This window comes from Pongo abelii, chromosome 21, assembly GCF_028885655.2.
Source record: "Pongo abelii isolate AG06213 chromosome 21, NHGRI_mPonAbe1-v2.0_pri, whole genome shotgun sequence".
In the NCBI taxonomy this organism is placed as follows: Eukaryota; Metazoa; Chordata; class Mammalia; order Primates; family Hominidae; genus Pongo; species Pongo abelii.
The window spans coordinates 34,682,596-34,700,385 of NC_072006.2; the positions used below are offsets into that span (position 1 = coordinate 34,682,596).

At 50.4% G+C, this 17,790-nt stretch overlaps 1 protein-coding gene and 1 long non-coding RNA gene across 3 annotated transcripts; one reads left to right on the top strand and one right to left on the bottom strand.

Moving 5' to 3' along the window:
• Nucleotides 1-502: 502 nt before the first annotated feature.
• Nucleotides 503-17,596, top strand: SLC52A3 (solute carrier family 52 member 3). Of its 2 annotated transcripts, none has more exons than XM_024238871.2 (6): nucleotides 503-533; nucleotides 7,903-8,088; nucleotides 10,562-11,179; nucleotides 12,387-12,892; nucleotides 14,569-14,692; nucleotides 15,155-17,596. In XM_024238871.2, the coding sequence occupies exons 3-6, from the start codon at nucleotides 10,613-10,615 to the stop codon at nucleotides 15,365-15,367; spliced, it is 1,410 nt and encodes a 469-aa protein (XP_024094639.2). In that variant the 5' UTR covers nucleotides 503-533; nucleotides 7,903-8,088; nucleotides 10,562-10,612; the 3' UTR covers nucleotides 15,368-17,596. The 2 variants fall into 2 exon arrangements, with proteins under 2 accessions (XP_024094639.2, XP_054397704.1); XM_054541729.1 differs by having other exon boundaries at nucleotides 7,906-8,088.
• On the bottom strand, nucleotides 5,352-7,726 carry LOC129052110 (uncharacterized). Its single transcript, XR_008516897.1, has 3 exons — nucleotides 7,375-7,726; nucleotides 6,927-7,062; nucleotides 5,352-5,829 (listed from the first exon to the last, which is right to left on the bottom strand). It is a non-coding gene; the product is annotated as an uncharacterized LOC129052110 (long non-coding RNA).
• Nucleotides 17,597-17,790: the final 194 nt, after the last annotated feature.

The window sequence follows — 17,790 nt, forward strand, 5'->3', positions numbered from 1 at the left end:
ACATCTCTCCAAAAGGCCATGAAGGTTAAATGCATTAATTCATATCAAGCCCCAAGAACATGCCTGACACTGGGTCAGCTCAGTACACACTGGCAGTTAGGATTTCTGTCCCATGAAGAGGGCACTATTATTATCCCCGCTTTCCACATGACTTACTGAAGCACCAGTATTTGAACTGTTTTTGCTCCGGGGCACTCTCTTCCTGTGTGAAAGGAATTATGGAGATCTCAGGGTGGTGCCAGAACCAACTGTTTGCACATAGCTTTTGTCAACTGGGGATCAACCCTCATGAAATCTGGATGGCAGAGAGCCTCAATAAAGCGAGCCCTTTATTGTAAAGTTCTACCATCAGGATCCTCCTCCTAGCTGGGCTGTAGGGCAGATTACAGACACATAGTAGGCTCTTGGTCTTGCTGGGAGCCACACCCACCCTCTGCCTGCCTTTCCCCAAGCTCTGGGCGGGGACGGCTTTATACAAAACGAGCTGCCTCTGGCCCCTCCCATGCAGAGCCGCTGGGGAACTGGCCCAGCAGGTAAGTGGGCAGAGCGGGGCGGCTGAGGCCTGTGAGGGTGCAGCTGCAGCTATCAAGGCCGGCTGCTAGCCAGGAGCATGGGACACTGACCGGGATGTGGCAGGGGCACTTATCTGGAGCCAGCAGGTGTCCCGTGGCCTTTCCCCTAGTTTCAGGCTGCCATGTCGGGAGAGTCCAAAGAGATAGGAGGGAAGAAAGGTTTCCTCCTCAGCTGGCATGTTGGAGTCGGGACAGGCTGAGCCATCCAGGTGAATTCCAGACCCCTGGTGCCTCCAGACCAAAAGGCTGGGCCCATGCTGGGTGTCATGGCTCACGCCTGTAATCCCAGCACTTCCGGAGGCTGAGGCAGGTGAATCGCTTGAGCTCAGGGAGTTCAAGACCAGCCTGGGAAACATGGCAAAACTCCATCTGTACAAAAAATACAAAAATTACCCAGGTCGGACGTGGTGGCATGGGTTAATAGTCCCAGCTATTCAGAGGCTGAGGTGGGAGAAACGCATGAGCCAGAAAGGTTGAGGCTGCAGTGAGCTCAGATTATGCCACAGCACTTCAGCCTGGGTGACAGAGAGAGATCCAGTCTAAAAAAAAAAAAAAAGACTGGGCCCCCACTGATTTTACCCAGGGCCATCTCCATGCTATCTCTGAACAACTTGACCAGGCTAAAGCTGCAGGAGCCTGGGAAGGAGGCTGGGAGTTGGGATGGACGTGGAGGGGAGGGGAACTGGCCTGGGGGAGGCTGCTCCACCAAGGTCAGCCCCATGGGAGGCCTGAAGCCCTTCCTGGCCTTGGGAGGGAGGAGAAGGGGGAAGAGAACTCACAGTCCGCTTCTGCTGGCCAGCCTGAGCGCCTGTTATCTCATTCCCTTTTTCCTGGTCGGCTGAGCCCAGAAAGGCTGGACATTCCCAGACCCTTTCACAGATGGCGAAACCAAAGCCTAGAGAGGGTGAGCAGCTGACCTGAGGTTGCACAGCCGGTGAGCACAGGCCTGGATGTCTGCCACAGCCTGAGATCAGGGGTGGGGCAGGGTTCAGGGAAGCACTATCTCCTCCCTGGGCCTTGGTTTCTCCACCTGTGCAATAGGGACGTTGAGTTGGGATGAGTTCCAGGGAAACTCTGAGGTCCCAGCAACAAGAGGTAGAGATGGCCTTCTGCTACATGTGGCTGTGAACAGTGAGGGTGGCTGAGCTGGGCCCAGGCTCCCAGCGCCCCAGCGGCCTCCTGCCTCCTGGCACCTCCTTGCCTCCCTCTCAGCCGCAGCTTCCCGTTTTTCCTTGTCTCTGTGCCTCTGTTGTCCTTTCTCCCCATTTCTGCTTCTAGCTTTTGGTTCTTTCTGTCTCTTTGTCTCAATCTCTTCTCTCTCACTCCCCTTCATCTCCCCATCCCTCCCTGTGGGTTTTGTGGTTTTGACCTCTCAGCCTCCCTTCTTCATGGGCTCAAAGTCAATCCATTCCTACCCACTCTCATGAGGGTGAGGTCAGGCCTTAGGTAGATGCCTACAGGCCTCACTAAGTTCTCCAGGAGCCTGGAACCCAGGAAAGCATTGCCTCAGACCCTTGCCCAGGAGTGAGATGTATCCAATGTCAGGCTGCCACCTGGCACTGCCCCAGGGGTCACCCTGGCCAACACAACCCTCATAGCTGAGGCGGGTTTCCTCCAGTCTGGCCCACAGGGCTAGGTGCCTACCAGCTGGCAGATTATCCCTGCAGAGCGAGAACTCAGCCATGGTGCCCGGAGCTCAGGTGGCCCAGCCCGTGGCAAGCCAGATGGTCACCTGGGCACTGGGGTAGAGGACAAGCCCCCGCTCACATGGAGATTACACTCCCATGGGAGACCAGCGCTCAACAGATAGACATAGATAAACTCCTGTAACTGAGCTGGTGTCGGTAATACTTTGATGGAGGAAAGCAGAGGACAGGAGAATGCGGAGGGGGGCGGGGGCCAGTGGGTGGGGTGGAAGCTGCCTGAGCTCCCTGGAGGAGGTGGCCCAGCCCACACAATGAAGGTGCACTGGCCCTGGTCAGAACCCCACTCCCAACTCTCTTCACTCTCTTGGGCTGGGGGCTCACAGCTTTTGATGCAAGAATGCAAAAGAGAAACCTTTGTCTGAAACTGATCCTTCTAGCTTCTCTATCTGTCGCCCACCCATTATGGGGCATTTTAACTGTCTCATGTGAAGCCTTAGGTTTCTGGTCTCTGGTGATCACAGAAGGGGTCCTGGATCTTTGGGAAGCAGATATGTCTCAGAGCCTCTCTAAGCTTCTCCTGAACCTGTACCCCGTTTCTCTCTTTCTCTGGCCCAAGTCTCGGGAGGCCATCTGTGAGCGGAAAGAGATCCTGCTCAGCTTGGCGCCCCTTCAGAACCCCTTCACCCTGAGGCTTTCTCAGGGCTGGGTCCACAGTCAAGCATGCCTGGATGTAAATCTCAGCTCCCAGCTGTATGACCCTAGGCAAATTTATTTCCCTTCTAAACCTCAGTTTCCTCATCTGTAAGATGGAGATAATCATAATGCCAGCCTCAGGATTGCGGAACAAGATTTGACAGGTAATGTGTTCAAAGAGCTTAGCACAGGGTCTGGCACAATAAGTAGCTGATGAGTGGCAGCTATGGTTGTCGCTGTTGTCATGGTGATTGTTAGCCCTTTTGCTACAGCTTCCTAACCCTCCAAAGGTTTACTCCTGCTTCCTCCCTGGCGCCTCATGTTTCTCCTCACAACAGCCAGCACGATCCTGTTAAAAACTAGATTAGAGCTGGTCTCCTCTGCCCACTCACGGAGCTTTTTGCTCTAGAGAAAACACCCAAGCTGTCACCACAGGGCCACAGGGGACCTGCCCTGTCTCCTCCCCTCCCACCTCGCTCCCGCTGCTGCAGCCACACTGGCCTCCTAGCTGTCCTTTGAACAGCAAAATCCACTTCTGGGACAGAGCAGGTGTGGCCGCACCCCAGGGCCTTTTCACTTGCTGCTTTCTCCCCTGGACCGTGCTTTCCGCAGACAGCTCACTCCCACACTCCCTTCATGTCCTCTCCTTGACAGCTGCATATTCCCCATTCAGGAGCTTTGCTTTCCTCCGGAGTCCTTGCCACCATCTGACTTGCTCTATGTTTCTGTTTTTTATTCTGCTTCGTGACTGCTTCCTCCACCTTCCTGAGAGCAGGGATTGTGGTTGAGCACACAGTTGGTGCCCAAGAAATATTGGTTAAAATGAATAAATAAGAACTGCAAGGTCACTGTAAAACAAACAAACAAACAACAACAACAAACAGAAAATACAGATATGCATCTTTTAAAAGTATCCCAACACATTCTGAACACCAGCCATTCTGAGTCTCTCCTTTTCTCTGGGGCCTTTTTGCACAAGTAGTTCCCTCTGCCTAAGACATCCCCTTCGTTGTCATTGATGACTGTTCCTCACTGTGTCCCCGAGGTCCAAAAGCACACCTCACTTTTGAGGAAAGAGATAATTTGGGAGCGGGCCAGGGCCATAGGACAGATGGGTCACATGGGGACACACCCCCACCGTGCCTGGTTTCCAGACAAGGAAACAGACCCCCAGAGCCAAATCCCATCCCTCAAGTGACACAGCCGTGGCAGCACCTGGGTCAGAATCAGAGAATTCGTCTTTGTGGGGAGCAGGGATTTAGACGTTCAGTGCTTAGGAGTTGTTGAACATACAAGAAAGTCAGACTCCTTCTGCCCTGTCTGCCCTCATCTCCCCATCCAGCCCTCTGTGGGAAAGCTACTAATGTTTGTAAATGTTTAACTGGACACTCTCATTAGTTTAATAGCTTTTCGTATGGCAAAGGTCACCATCATCTGCAAATTCTCCTACCCCCCTTAACTACTGACTTAGCCCTCTTTACTAGGTATATCATTTATTGCTTTTGCTATATCCTTGTTTATTTTGCACCTTCGTCTGCTGTCTTGACCTGAAAGGGTGAGTCAGGCCTGTACTGCTGGACTGTGCTTCTGTCCATTTCTCCTGGAATGTCTGAGGCTATTTCAGGAAATATTCAGAATACAGATAGTCACTACAGTTTTGACTCTTTTATGAATTAGAGTTTTGATATATGAAATGACTCTTGGTCTCAATTTATACTTTTGGTACCAAATTCTATATGGAGGGCTCTTTGTTCCTCTGTTCCTCCCTCTTTCTCTCTTCTCCTTTTTTTTTTTTTTTTTTTTTTTATCTCTCTGCAAGACATTTGCCCCCAAGTGTCTAAACAACCACTTTTGTTAAATTTTGATCTTTGATCAAATCCTGGTTGGGACAGGACCTAAGTTTCAGAGTCAGAAAGTAGGTGGTAAAGGAGATAAATGCATTCATTAGTTTTTGGTTACTATAATCTGTCAATACATATCCTGGAACGTGTATCTCTGTGCACTTAGTATGGAGTAGTTTTTGTCTGTTTGTTTCTTTTTGTTTTTTGAGACAAGAGTCTTGCTTTGTCGCCCAGGCTAGAGTGCATTGGTGTGCTCTTGGCTCACTGCAACCTCCACATCCTGAGTTCAAGCAATTCTCCTGCTTCAGCCTCCCAAGTAGCTGGAATTACAGGCGCCCGCCACCATACCTGGCTAATTTTTTGTATTTTTGGTAGAGACAGGGTTTTACCATGTTGACCAGTTGGAGGCTGGTCTTGAACTCCTGACTTCAAGTGATCTGCCAGCATCAGCCTCCCAAAGTGCTGGAATTATACGAGTGAGCCACTGTGCCCAGCCTCTGAGTATTTTTGTTGTATATAAAATAAGAGTGACTTAAACAACATAGAAGTTTGTTTACAATTTAATAACATTAAACAAACAAACAAAACAGTTCAACACAGGCAAAACAGGGCTGGTATGTGTGCTCTCTGCCACAAAATCTCAAAGGAGCCTAGTATGCGTCTAACCCCCACCGCATGCCTCATAGCATAAAATCATTACTGGAGTTCTGGCCATCACTTCTGATTCCAGACAGCCAAATGGAGGAAGAGCAGAAGGGCACACTCCCTTATTGTTAACTCTTACCCTGTTTGCCAGAAGGAATACCTGCTTGTGACTGCAGCCTTTACCCCAAGATAACTTTGCCACAAAATACCTCGCTTTTATTATTATTTTTGCCTTGCTCTAGTATATTGACTTTGGAAACAAAAGACATCACTCTATTTGTAGCATTCTGGTTTTAGTCGTGGTATTTCCATTTACAAAACAAAGTAATTCTCAATCGCTGAAAATAGCAAATCCTAGCATTCCTACGTGTGACGTTAACATTGTTCTTCAACAGTTGTTGGCCAAAGATTCGTTTGATGAATCCAGTTTTTCTGAAATAGATGAGTCTGATGTTAGTTCTGGTTAGAAATAACTCCAAAAACAGTTTTTACATGTTATTTTCACATTGAAAATCAGTCAGATTTAGGGTTGGGCATGGTGGCTCACGCCTGCAATCCCAGCACTCTGGGAGGCTGAGGCGTGGGGATCACTTGAGCCAAGGAGTTCGAGACCAGCCTGGCAACATGGAGAAACCCCGTCTCTACTAAGAAATACAAAAAATTAGCCGGACACAGTGGTGCACGCCTGTAATCCCAGCTACTAAGGAGACTGAGGCATGAGAACTGCTTGAACTCGGGAGGCAGAGACTGCTGTGAGCCGAGATTAAGCCACTGTAGTCCAGCCTGGGCTACGCAGTAAGACTCTGTCTCAAAAAAAAAAAAAAAAAAAAAACAGCAGTCAGAATCAGTCAGATTTGCTTCAGCCTCAAATAGCATGTTTACATAAAATTAAATGAGCGCTGGCAACGAGCTGCACTTTTTTTTCTAAACAGGAAACGGGCTAAGGAGACTACTCAAAGTCACATTTGAATTCATTGGCCTGTGCTTGATGACATGGCCATGTGCAGCTACAAGGAAGGCTGGGAAATGTAGTCCTTTAGTTGAGTGGCCATTTGCCTAACAAAAACTGGGTCTCTTTTTTTATTTTTTCTTTTTTAAGATGGAGTCTCGCTCTGTTGCCCAGGCTGGAATGCAGCGGCACGATCTCGGCTCACTGCAACCTCCACCTCCCAGGTTGGAGCCATTCTCTGGCCTCAGCCTCCTGAGTAGCTGGGATTACAGGTGTGCGCCACCACACTTGGCTAATTTTTGTATTTTTAGTAGAGACGGGGTTTTGCCATATTGGCCAGGCTGGTCTCGAACTCATGACCGCAAGGGATCCGCCCGCCTCAGCCTCCCAAAGTGCTGGGATTACAGACGTGAGCCGCCACGCCTGGCCGATAACTACATGTTTTTGAATGCAACTGATACATTTGCTGAAATAGTAATCTTATAATGATGGTTCATTGAGCCCTTACTATGTGGCAGGCACAGTTTTAGCACTCTGCATGTTCCTAGCAACAATTCTGATGTTGGTGCTGACAGCCTACCTGTTTTGCAAGAGAAGACTCTGAAGCACAGGCGGTTAAGTCACTTGCTCAGCTTGTAAGAGTTGAAGCTGGGATTTGAACCCAGGCAACTGGTTCCAGATGTTACCGCAGGGGAGAGCTCCAAGATGGCCCAAGTCTAGAACAAAGAAAGAAGCCAAAGTGGGTGGCCACTTCTTCCAAAATATTCCTGAGAAGCCAGAAATGCTGAAGGTTGCTTGCCATCCCCTCCATTGCTGATTACAGTAACAAATTGTTAAACACACTGGGCAAACCAAAGTAATATATCTGCTGTCTGGCAGTGGCCAGTGAGTTAACAATTTACAAATCCTAAGCTAAGTCATTGAGAAAGGCCCTTCCCCCTTCAAAATGTCAGATTCCCAAGCAGCCCCTGCCCTCAAAAAGCTTCAGTCTCAACGTATGTGCCTGCATGCACCCACACAAGAACAACCTGAAATGAAGGGGTCACGGGCCCTGGTGAGGACACCTGAGAAGGCGAGGCAGCCAGAGGTCTCCTGGAGGACGGGATCTTGTAGAAAGCTTGGATGTGGACAGCAGAGGGGGCTGGTGCTCCAGGCTGGGAGGACAGCACAGGCAAAGGTGTGCCACTGCGGTCTGGGAGCTTCCCCTCCCTCCTTGGGTCCTCTTGGCACACCTTGAGTGGGCCTCACCTGTGCTATTAGTCAAGTCAACTTCCTAAGGGAGGGAACAGAGTCTGAGGCCCCCAGAAGGGAGGGGGCAGAGAGGGACTGCTAGGGGATCTGACTGCATTGCACCCCAGGAGTGGCTCCTCCCAGAGAGGAAAAGGAGGTGCCCAGAAAGGCAACTGAGCACCGGGTTCGCTCAGTGAAGGTATGAGGAAGGAAGTCCCAGCCCTGTGAGGGAATTCTGTGTGTGCGAACCGTGGGGAGGAGCTGCCAGGATTCAGGAGTTTCCTGGGTGAGGCGTGGCCACAACTGACACTCCTGCTTTGTACTAGAAGGAAGGAGTATGGAGTTAAAGACTGCGGTGTGAACTGACGAATCCTGGACAGGCTGCTTGCTGCAGGGGACCCAGTCCAGATCCCAGGAGAGCCCCTCTGCCCCTTCGGACCTCATCTCCCATCTACAATACGTGAAGATTGGCCCAGTTGACGTGTCTCTACAAAAAGGTGCATATACCACTGGTGAGTTCAGTTGATACCTAGTAGGGGAATCTTTTCCCTTTTTAAATTTTCATAGTCATGTATTAATTCTCATGTGAATTAGACAAAAATAACGATGTCACCAAACCTGCCATTTCATGATAATGATCAGTAACCCTTAGTGGTGCTTACCCTATGCTGGGACTGTTGGAAACAGCATAAACTCACCAGCATCCTTATATCTCATTACAAACCACTGAGTTCATACTATCACTATCCCCTACTTACAGATGAGGAGATGAGGCAGAGAGAGGCAAAGCCACTTGCCCAGGGTCACCCAGATTGTAAGCAGCACAGCCAGGGTCAAACTCAAACAGTGGGCTCCAGAGCCTCACTCCTGGCATCTCCCATATTACTGCTCAGACTAAGGATAGCTAGAAGAAAGTTGTTAGTAACAGCACAGGTGGGCTGCCACTGGTAGCTGGCAAAGGGGTAAACAGATGGCAGAATGGCTCTGGAGGGCTAGAGGAAGTGGTCTCCAAAGGCCACCTAGACAGTGATATAATTTCAGGAGGAAAAAAAGCCAGATTGAAATCTTATTTCAGGTAACCATATATTTGCATCAGGTAATATGTTTACATGGTTCACAAATCAAAACTCTTATTAAAAGATATACAGAGGCAGGGCCGGGCGCGGTGGCTCACGCCTGTAATCCCAGCACTTTGGGAGGCTGAGGAGGGTGGATCACAAGATCAGGAGATTGAGACCATCCTGGCTAACACGGAGAAACCCCGTCTCTACTAAAAATACAAAAAATTAGCTGGGCGTAGTGGTGGGCATCTGTAGTCCCAGCTACTTGGGAGGACGAGGCAGGAGAATCACTTGAACCAGGAGGTAGAGGTTGCAGTGAGCTGAGATTGTGCCACTTCACTCCAGCCTGGTGACAGAGTAAGACTCTGTCTCAAAAAAAAAAAAAAAAAAATATACAGAGGCATCACCAACATCCCTGCAGTCCCTGTGTGTCCTTCAAGGGTTGCTTTGTGCAAGTACAAGCAAAGAAAACATGTTTTTCCTCCTCTCCTATGACCAAAAGGCAGTACACCTTTTCCTGGTTCCATTTACCTGCCTTGATTTTGTTTCAAGATTATCATTATAGCCTGGAGACCTTTCCTTATCAGTCACCAAGATCTGCTTTCCTTATTTCTTATTCCTTTAAACAGGTATGTGGTATTCCAGCAGGTCCCTTTAATTAGCCCCCTCTGTTGCTAGCCACCCAGGAGAAAATTTCCCATAACTTGCTATTACCAACAAGATCACAATCTATAATAACCTTGTATGTCAGTCATTTTGTCAGGCTTTGGGACAATCTCATGGTGAGAAATGGCACCTGGAGTAGTTTTCCTATTGTGAATGAAGGTGATAATATTTTCATGTGTTTAAAGCTTATTTGTACCTTTTTCTCTGAATTGTTCATATCCTTGGCCCTCTTGTATATGGGGTCTCTTTGTTCTTGATTTTTAAAAACTCTTTATATATTAGGAATGTCACACACGTCCATGTGAAGAGACCACCAAAAAGGCTTTGTGTGAGCAACAAGGCTGTTTATTTCACCTGGGTGCAGGCGGGCTGAGTCCGAAAAGAGAGTCAGTGAAGGGAGATAGGGGTGGGGCGGTTTTATAGGATTTGGGTAGGTAGTGGAAAATTATAGTCAAAGAGGGTTGTTCTCTGGCGGGCAGGGGTAGGGGTCACAAGGTGCTCAGTGGGGGAGCTTCTGAGCCAGGAAAAGGAATTTCACAAGGTAATATCATCAGTTAAGGCAGGAACCGGCCATTTTCACTTCTTTTGTGATTCTTCAGTTACTTCAGGCCATCTGGATGTATACGTGCAGGCTTGGGCTCAGAGGCCTGACAAGGAAGATGAGCCCTTTGTCTGCGATTTATGTGGCAAGTATTTTCCCCATGTTTTCACTTAACTTTTGACCTTGCTGTTGGTATCTTTTGCAGAAGCTGCTTTGTTTGCTTTTGTGTGTTGTATTGAACTTTTCTTTCATGAATCATGGTTAGGAAAGGCTTCCCTTGTTTTCTGCTAATAAAAAGCCAGCTTGGGCCAGGCATGGTGGCTCACACCTGTAATCCCAGCACTTTGGGAGGCCGAGGCAGGCGGATCACCTGAGGCCAGGAGTTCGAGACCAGCCTGACCAACATGGGGAAACCCTGTTTCCACTAAAAATACAAAATTAGCTGGCATGGTGGCATGCACCTGTAATCCCAGCTATTCGGGAAACTGAGGCAGGAGAATCACTTCAGCCCAGGAAGCGGAGGGTCACTGAGCCAAGATCATCCCATTGCACTCCAGCCTGGGCTAAAAGAGCGAAACTATGTCTCAAAGAAAAAGAAAAAAAAAGCCAGCTGGTTCACAGGAAGGGGAGTAATAAGAGAAAACCCTGGGCCCCAGGTCCCAGCATCTTGCTAGTTGGTGAAGTTGAAATTACTCACCTGGTGTCCTTCTCTGCCAGCCCCACTGCAGGCTGATCTGGGGAAGCCTCTGGACCAGGGCAGATACCGCCATGGCCTTCCTGATGCACCTGCTGGTCTGCATCTTCGGGATGGGCTCCTGGGTGACCATCAATGGGCTCTGGGTAGAGCTGCCCCTGCTGGTGATGGAGCTGCCCGAGGGCTGGTACCTGCCCTCCTACCTCACAGTGGTCATCCAGCTGGCCAACATAGGGCCCCTCCTGGTCACCCTGCTCCATCGCTTCCGGCCCAGCTGCCTTTCCGAAGTGCCCATCATCTTCACCCTGCTGGGCGTGGGAACCGTCACCTGCATCATCTTTGCCTTCCTCTGGAATATGACCTCCTGGGTGCTGGATGGCCACCACAGCATCGCCTTCTTGGTCCTCACCTTCTTCCTGGCCCTGGTGGACTGCACCTCTTCGGTGACCTTCCTGCCGTTCATGAGCCGGCTGCCCACCTACTACCTCACCACCTTCTTTGTGGGTGAAGGACTCAGTGGCCTCTTGCCTGCCCTGGTGGCCCTTGCCCAGGGCTCGGGTCTCACTACCTGCGTCAATGTCACTGAGATATCAGACAGCTTACCAAGCCCTGTACCCACGGGGGAGACTGACATCGCACAGGTACCCAGCATCACCCGGAGCCATCTCAGCACTTGGCTTGATCACAAATGTAGGGGAGGGAAAAACTGCTCACCTCCATCCTTCTAGGTTCTTTGGTCAGCCTATGAGTTAAACTGACATAAGGCAGATCAACAGCAGGAAACTCATTTTAATTACTTACATACATACGCATGGGAGTCCCCAAAAAATACGAGACTCAAAAAAGGGCCAGATGATTTCAGCTGGATGTAGCATCCTGAGCTACAAAAGGGAATAGGGGCTTGGGGCTACTGCAGGATGGTGGAGACAAATTATGGGAGGGTGAAGAGAGGAAACTTATGGTGAATAAACATTGCACTGTTACGCAGATAAAAGTTCCTCAGGTGATAAAGGCCATCACCTTTCTCTTCCTGGTTCAGATACCTCTTCTCGGTACAGATACCTCTTCTTGGTACAGATAAGATAGCTTTACTAATAAAAATTTCCTTTAGAAGTAAATTTATCTTACAAAATGGCAACTTTTCAGAGCTACTCCTTAACTTGCAATTTTTCAAAATAACTAGTTAGAAATAAACAATATGCCAATAGGTTCAATTTTGGGGTGGCATATTCTGGCCTCCTACAGTCATATTTTAGGATGACATGTCCTGAAGGCCCTTATTTCCTAGACGGTGGGTAAAGCAGTGTTCTTCCTTAGGTGGGGGCTCTCCCCTTAGGTGGGGGGCTCTCCTCTTAGGTGGGGGGCTCTCCTCTTAGGTGGGGGCTCTGCCCTTAGGTGGGGGCTCTCCCCTTAGGTGGGCGGCTCCCCTGCTCAGTCTCCAGCTAGCTCCTCCTCTGAACATGTTTGTGGTTGCCACTGCTGTGGGGTAGCAGAGTGATAAAAGGTGTAGCTTCCAACTCAGAAAGCACCAGGTGGAGTCTGGCTTTGCCACATTCTCCCTGTGACCCTCAGGTAAGGGACAAAGCATTCTGATACCTCAGTTCCCTCTAAAATGGGGGATGATGGTCCCCACTGCGCAGGGTCTTATCCATGCACAGTGCCTGTGCTGAGTGGGCAGTCAGTATCAGCAGTCATTATTGCCACATTTTTAGTTATGTTTATTTATTAATTATCCACTAATAATAACAGGTGATCTGTATTCTGTATTATCACTGTCATGATTGTTGTTCTGCAGTCTGATCCCCTCCCCTGACCAGGGATCTGACTGACCTGTCTTGTCCTTTGCAGGGAGTTCCCAGAGCTTTGGTGTCTGCCCTCCCCGGAATGGAAGCACCCCTGTCCCACCTGGAGAGCCGCTACCTCCCCGCCCACTTCTCACCCCTAGTCTTCTTCCTCCTGCTATCCATCATGATGGCCTGCTGCCTCGTGGCGTTCTTTGTCCTCCAGCGTCAACCCAGGTGCTGGGAGGCTTCCGTGGAAGACCTCCTCAACAACCAGGTCACCCTCCACTCCATCCGGCCACGGGAAGAGAATGACTTGGGCCCTGCAGGCACAGTGGACAGCAGCCAGGACCAGGGGCATCTAGAGGAGAAAGCAGCCCCCTGCTGCCCGGCCCACCTGGCCTTCATCTATACCCTGGTAGCCTTCGTCAACGCGCTCACCAACGGCGTGCTGCCCTCTGTGCAGACCTACTCCTGCCTGTCCTATGGGCCAGTTGCCTACCACCTGGCCGCCACCCTCAGCATTGTAGCCAACCCTCTTGCCTCACTGGTCTCCATGTTCCTGCCTAACAGGTGTGCCCTCATCTGGTCCTAGGGAATCCTAGTGGGGGAACACTTCATTTCAGAACCCAGAATTCCAAACGCACCTACTGGGCTATACATGTAGTGGTTAAGAACATGTTTTGGGAGCACCCCGGTCCAAATCCCAGCTCTGCCACTTGTCAGCTGTGTGTAAGACAAGTCACTTCAGTTCTCTGTGCCTCAGGGATATTTATCGGAAAATGGGAGTAGTAACAGTTCCACCTCCTAGGACTGCTGGAAGCATGATGTGAGCTAATTCTATAAAGCTCTTGGAGCGGTGCCTAGCACGTGGCAGGTCCAGCGTAAGTGTTGACCATCATTGTCATCGGTCCATGAGGAGGAGCAGACAGCCACTGGGGTTCCCATTTATAAGGGGAAACCCTGAGGCTTGGAGAAAGAGCTTGACCTGGTCTAATTCCCAGGATTTCGGCCCTGCCTTCCTGCCTCTAACCTCCTGCTGGTTCCCTTAGAGCCACAGTTCTAGAAGAATGGCTGGGCAAGTTGATAAAATGCAGATTGAACCAGCCTAGACTGGGACCTGGGATTTCAATTTTTAGTAAGGAACCCAGATGGTTCTGAGGCAGGGGCTTCAGACCCCTGTAGGAGAAATACCACCTCGGGATCTTGACATTTGAGGTAGGTCCTACAACCTCGTATCCACACTGGCCTGCCTGCCCTCACTGGCCTGCTTACACCCACTCTCCCAGCCCAGAAGGAGGACAGTGAGGACAGAAGAGCTTGACAGAAAGCTTGCAAGGAAGCTGGATTTTCTACCTTGGGACCTAGAAACTGGAAAGAGGATGGAGGATTTGAGGGAAGCAGGACCAAAGGCCCAGACCTGCAAATCCAAGAAACCCCAAATATTAGAATTATAGAATCTGAGTCATGGAATCCAAGAATCTTGGAGCAGAAAGAGTCTTTAAGGTTATAGGCAGACCTCTGTTTGTTCTTACCCAGGGCGTGGACCAGTCTTGGGGTTCTGGAGATTGGGACCCCAGGGACAAGGACCTCTGAGGAAGGACAGTGGTCCCAGATGTAGGTTTGCATGGAAGGCCACCTGTAGAGAGATGCTCCTAGCAGCAACAAGCCAGCTGCCAGGGCCCCTGGAGATCAGCAAACTCCACATTGCAGAGGCAGGTAGCTGAGGCCAGATGGGGAGGGGTCCCCAGAGGAGGCACAGCAAATCCTACTGTGCCAATGCCCAATCCAGCCATCTTCACTTCAGCCCAGCTTCCTGGCTGAGGCTGAGGGTGTGTTGCAGGAGGAAATGGCAGCAGGTAAACACCAGGTGGGCCCACAGCTGAGCCAGGCCCTGCATGCTCTGCTCCTGGAGGTCACGCAGCCTTGCAAAACTCCGATTTGGAGGCTCAGAGACCAGTCTCAGCTTAAACAGTAGAATTGGGATTTGAACCAGGACCATCCGGTGCCAGAGTCCATTATGTTTTTCTTGCTGGGGTGCCAGGCCCTGCCGTTAATGTTGGGGATGACTCAGGCCAGCCCTGCCCACTCAGGAGCCTCCCTGACCGACTTGAGCCAGGCAACCTGGAATTTTCTACATGGGTCTAAACTAACTCTGGAGACACTGGCCATCTACATGCTGCCCAGTGGGGCGGGGGGGACAGAGGTCAGGCTTCTCACCTCCACTCACCTCCCCCACTTTCCTCTAGGTCTCTGCTGTTCCTGGGGGTCCTCTCCATGCTTGGGACCTGCTTTGGGGGCTACAACATGGCCATGGCGGTGATGAGCCCCTGCCCCCTCTTGCAGGGCCACTGGGGTGGGGAAGTCCTCATCGTGAGTATCTGGCCGGTGGGGCTGCTCCCACTCCGTACCCCTCACCCCTAGCCAAGGCCTGGGAGAGCCTGGGCGCAGCCCTTTCCAGGGAGCAGAGTCTGTGGGGCTCTCCCGGGAAGCCCCACGTGGGAGAAGTGCCCCTTCCTCATTTGGGAGTGGAGGCTTAGGGAATCGAGGTGACTAGTAGGACTCTTCCCACCATGTGTACCTCAGCAGTGGCCTTCTCTCAAGGGCCCTTCACTTGATCATGGGTACATTAACCCAGAAAAGCCATTGGGTTCTCCTTTGCCCCTGGGCGGTCAACTCATGGGACCCGTCAGCCCCGCAGGATCACTCCCAGAAGGCTCTCCTTGCACCTAGAGAGTATTCCATGGGTTTCCCTGAGCCCTGTGAGAGTTCTTTGCTCTGGCGCTCGCCCCGCAAGCCCCGTCACTCTGCATCTCTTCCCTCCCGTCCCCGCAGGTGGCCTCGTGGGTGCTTTTCAGCGGCTGCCTCAGTTACGTCAAGGTGATGCTGGGCGTGATCCTGCGCGACCTCAGCCGCAGCGCCCTCTTGTGGTGCGGGGCGGCGGTGCAGCTGGGCTCGCTGCTCGGAGCGCTGCTCATGTTCCCTCTGGTCAACGTGCTGCGGCTCTTCTCGTCAGCTGACTTCTGCAATCTGCACTGTCCCGCCTAGGCAGGCCACCAACCCCGCCCCCATCGCTAACGGACGGAACTGGGGTCCAGAGAGGCAAGGTCACAGAGCAAGTGGCAGGAACAGAGAGACAGAGCCTGAGTAATTGAATCATGAACGCAAGTGCCCACTAGGGACTGTGGGGAAGATGGGACCTGGAAATGCAAGGTGCAGCTCTATCCCCAACTCTGTGTCACAGTACCTGTGACTACCAGTTCAGATCTCCTTTGCTTTGACTCTCAAGAGAGGACTGATTTGCAGCATCTAGCTGGAGGCAGGCCCAAGGGTGTTAGAAGGAAAACAGCTGGGAGGGCGAGCTGTCCCTTCAGGCTGTGTGACCTTGGGAAAGTCACTTGGCTTCTCTGTGCCTGTTTCTTCATGCATGCAATGGGGATTACAGTAAGTGCCAACTACCTCACAGGCATGGCACGGAGACAAAAGGAAAAAGCAGCCGGCATCAAGCAAGCCCTCCTGGGCCACCTGCTGATCTGACAGTCCATCGTAGTAACAAGAGTGGCAGTCTGCACAACCTAGAAGTGGCCAGAAGGGCTGAGACAGGCCCCTGCCCTCTCTCCTTTGCCCCTCAGTCTCACAGAGGGGCTTCTACAAGACAAGCAGCTAGCAGTAGAATCTTGGGCTTGGCTTTCGGATTCTCAGTGTGGAGGGACATAGTACCCTACACACCCCTTCCTGTCATCCTTCCTGGCCCATAAAGCCCACTGTTGGAGAGTAAGTACCCTCCTGGAAGCAGGGAGAGATGATTTGCCGGTGGAGCTAGGGAAGGCCCATCCCTGAGCCTCTGAAAGTGAACTCACCGACCAGGTTGGGGAACAGACATGCAGAGCCCCTGGAAGTATTCTCTCAAATGGAGGCGGCAGAGGTGATTGTTATTTTGTTTTAGTTTTTGTTTTTCATTTTTTTAAATAAAGGCATTCCCTGCTTTTACACTCAGATCTTCCTTCAAAGGAGAAGTTCAGGCATGGCACAGTGGCTCACACCTGTAATCCCAGCACTTTGGGAGGCCAAGGCGGGCAGATCACTTGAGGCCAGGAGTTTGAGATCAGCCTGGCCAACGTGGCAAAAACCCACCTCTACTAAAAAACAAAAAATTGCTTGTCATGGTGGCACATGCTTGTAGTCCCAGCTACTCAGGAGACTGAGAATTGCTTGAACCCCGGAGGTGGAGGCTGCACGGAGCCGAGATCGTGCCACTGCCCTCCAGCCTGGGTGACAGAGCAAGATTCTGTCTCAAAAATAATAATTTTAAAAAGAAGAAATTTAATGTGAACTCCCAAAATTTGTAATTAGTTTTCACTTGGTTCTAAGCTCAAGGCTGAGCTCAGAAATGAACAGAATCAAGTGCTTAGAGGATGTCTGGTTCTGGGACTTTTTTTTTTTTTTTTTTTGAGATGGAATCTTGCTCTGTCACCCAGGCTGGAGTGCCATGGCACAATCTCAGGTCACTGCAACGTCTGCCTCCCAGGTTCAAGTGATTCTCCTGCCTCAGCCTCCTGAGTAGCTAGGATTACAGGTGCCCACCACCACACCTGGCTAATTTTTTTTTTTTTTGGAAGCAGAGTCCTGCTGTTGATCAGGCTGGAGTGCAGTGGTGTGATCCCGGCTCACTGCAAGCTCTGCCTCCCAGGTTTAAGTGATTCTCCTGCCTCTCAGTCTCCTGAGTAGCTGGGACTACAGGCGCGCGCTACCACACCTGGCATATTTTTTGTATTTTCAGTAGAGACGAGGTCTCATCATGTTGCCCAGGCTGTTCTCGAACTCCTGAGTTCAGGCAATCTGCCCACCTTGGCCTCTCAAAGTGCTAAGATCATAAGAGTTAGCCACTGTGCCCGGCCCCTGGGACTTCTTTTTAGAGGTTTCGTTTGCTTCCCACCACCACTCTTCCCTTCCCTGTTTACTTATTGTGAATAGGTAATACAGTCACGTGTTTGAAAAAATCAGAAAATATAAGGTGTACAGAGAAAAGTTTTCATCCCTTCCCTCTCCCTCATCTGCCCAGTTTCTCTTAACACGCACACACACACACACACACACACGAGCACTTTTATCAGTCCCTGTTTACCCTTCCAGAGATTATACAAATGGCAAATACAGTCTTCTCAGACCTCTTTTTTTACAGAAAAAGTAGTAAACTATTGTGCACCTTGCACTTTTCATTCAACAATGAAAACAGGCTCCTTGTTTTTTTGTCATGGCTGTGTAGTATTCTCTTGTGTGAAGATGCCACATTTATTTAACCAGCCCTCTGTAGAAAGACATTTGAAGGTGTTGGAGACAAAATTAAAGATCTGATCCAGAAAACCTTTCCACAAAAGTAGAAGAGAAAACAGTTTTATTATTAAATATGCGTTAAACCAGACTGCAGTGGGCATCACAGGCAATCTGCAAAAGAGATTACAAAGAGAAAT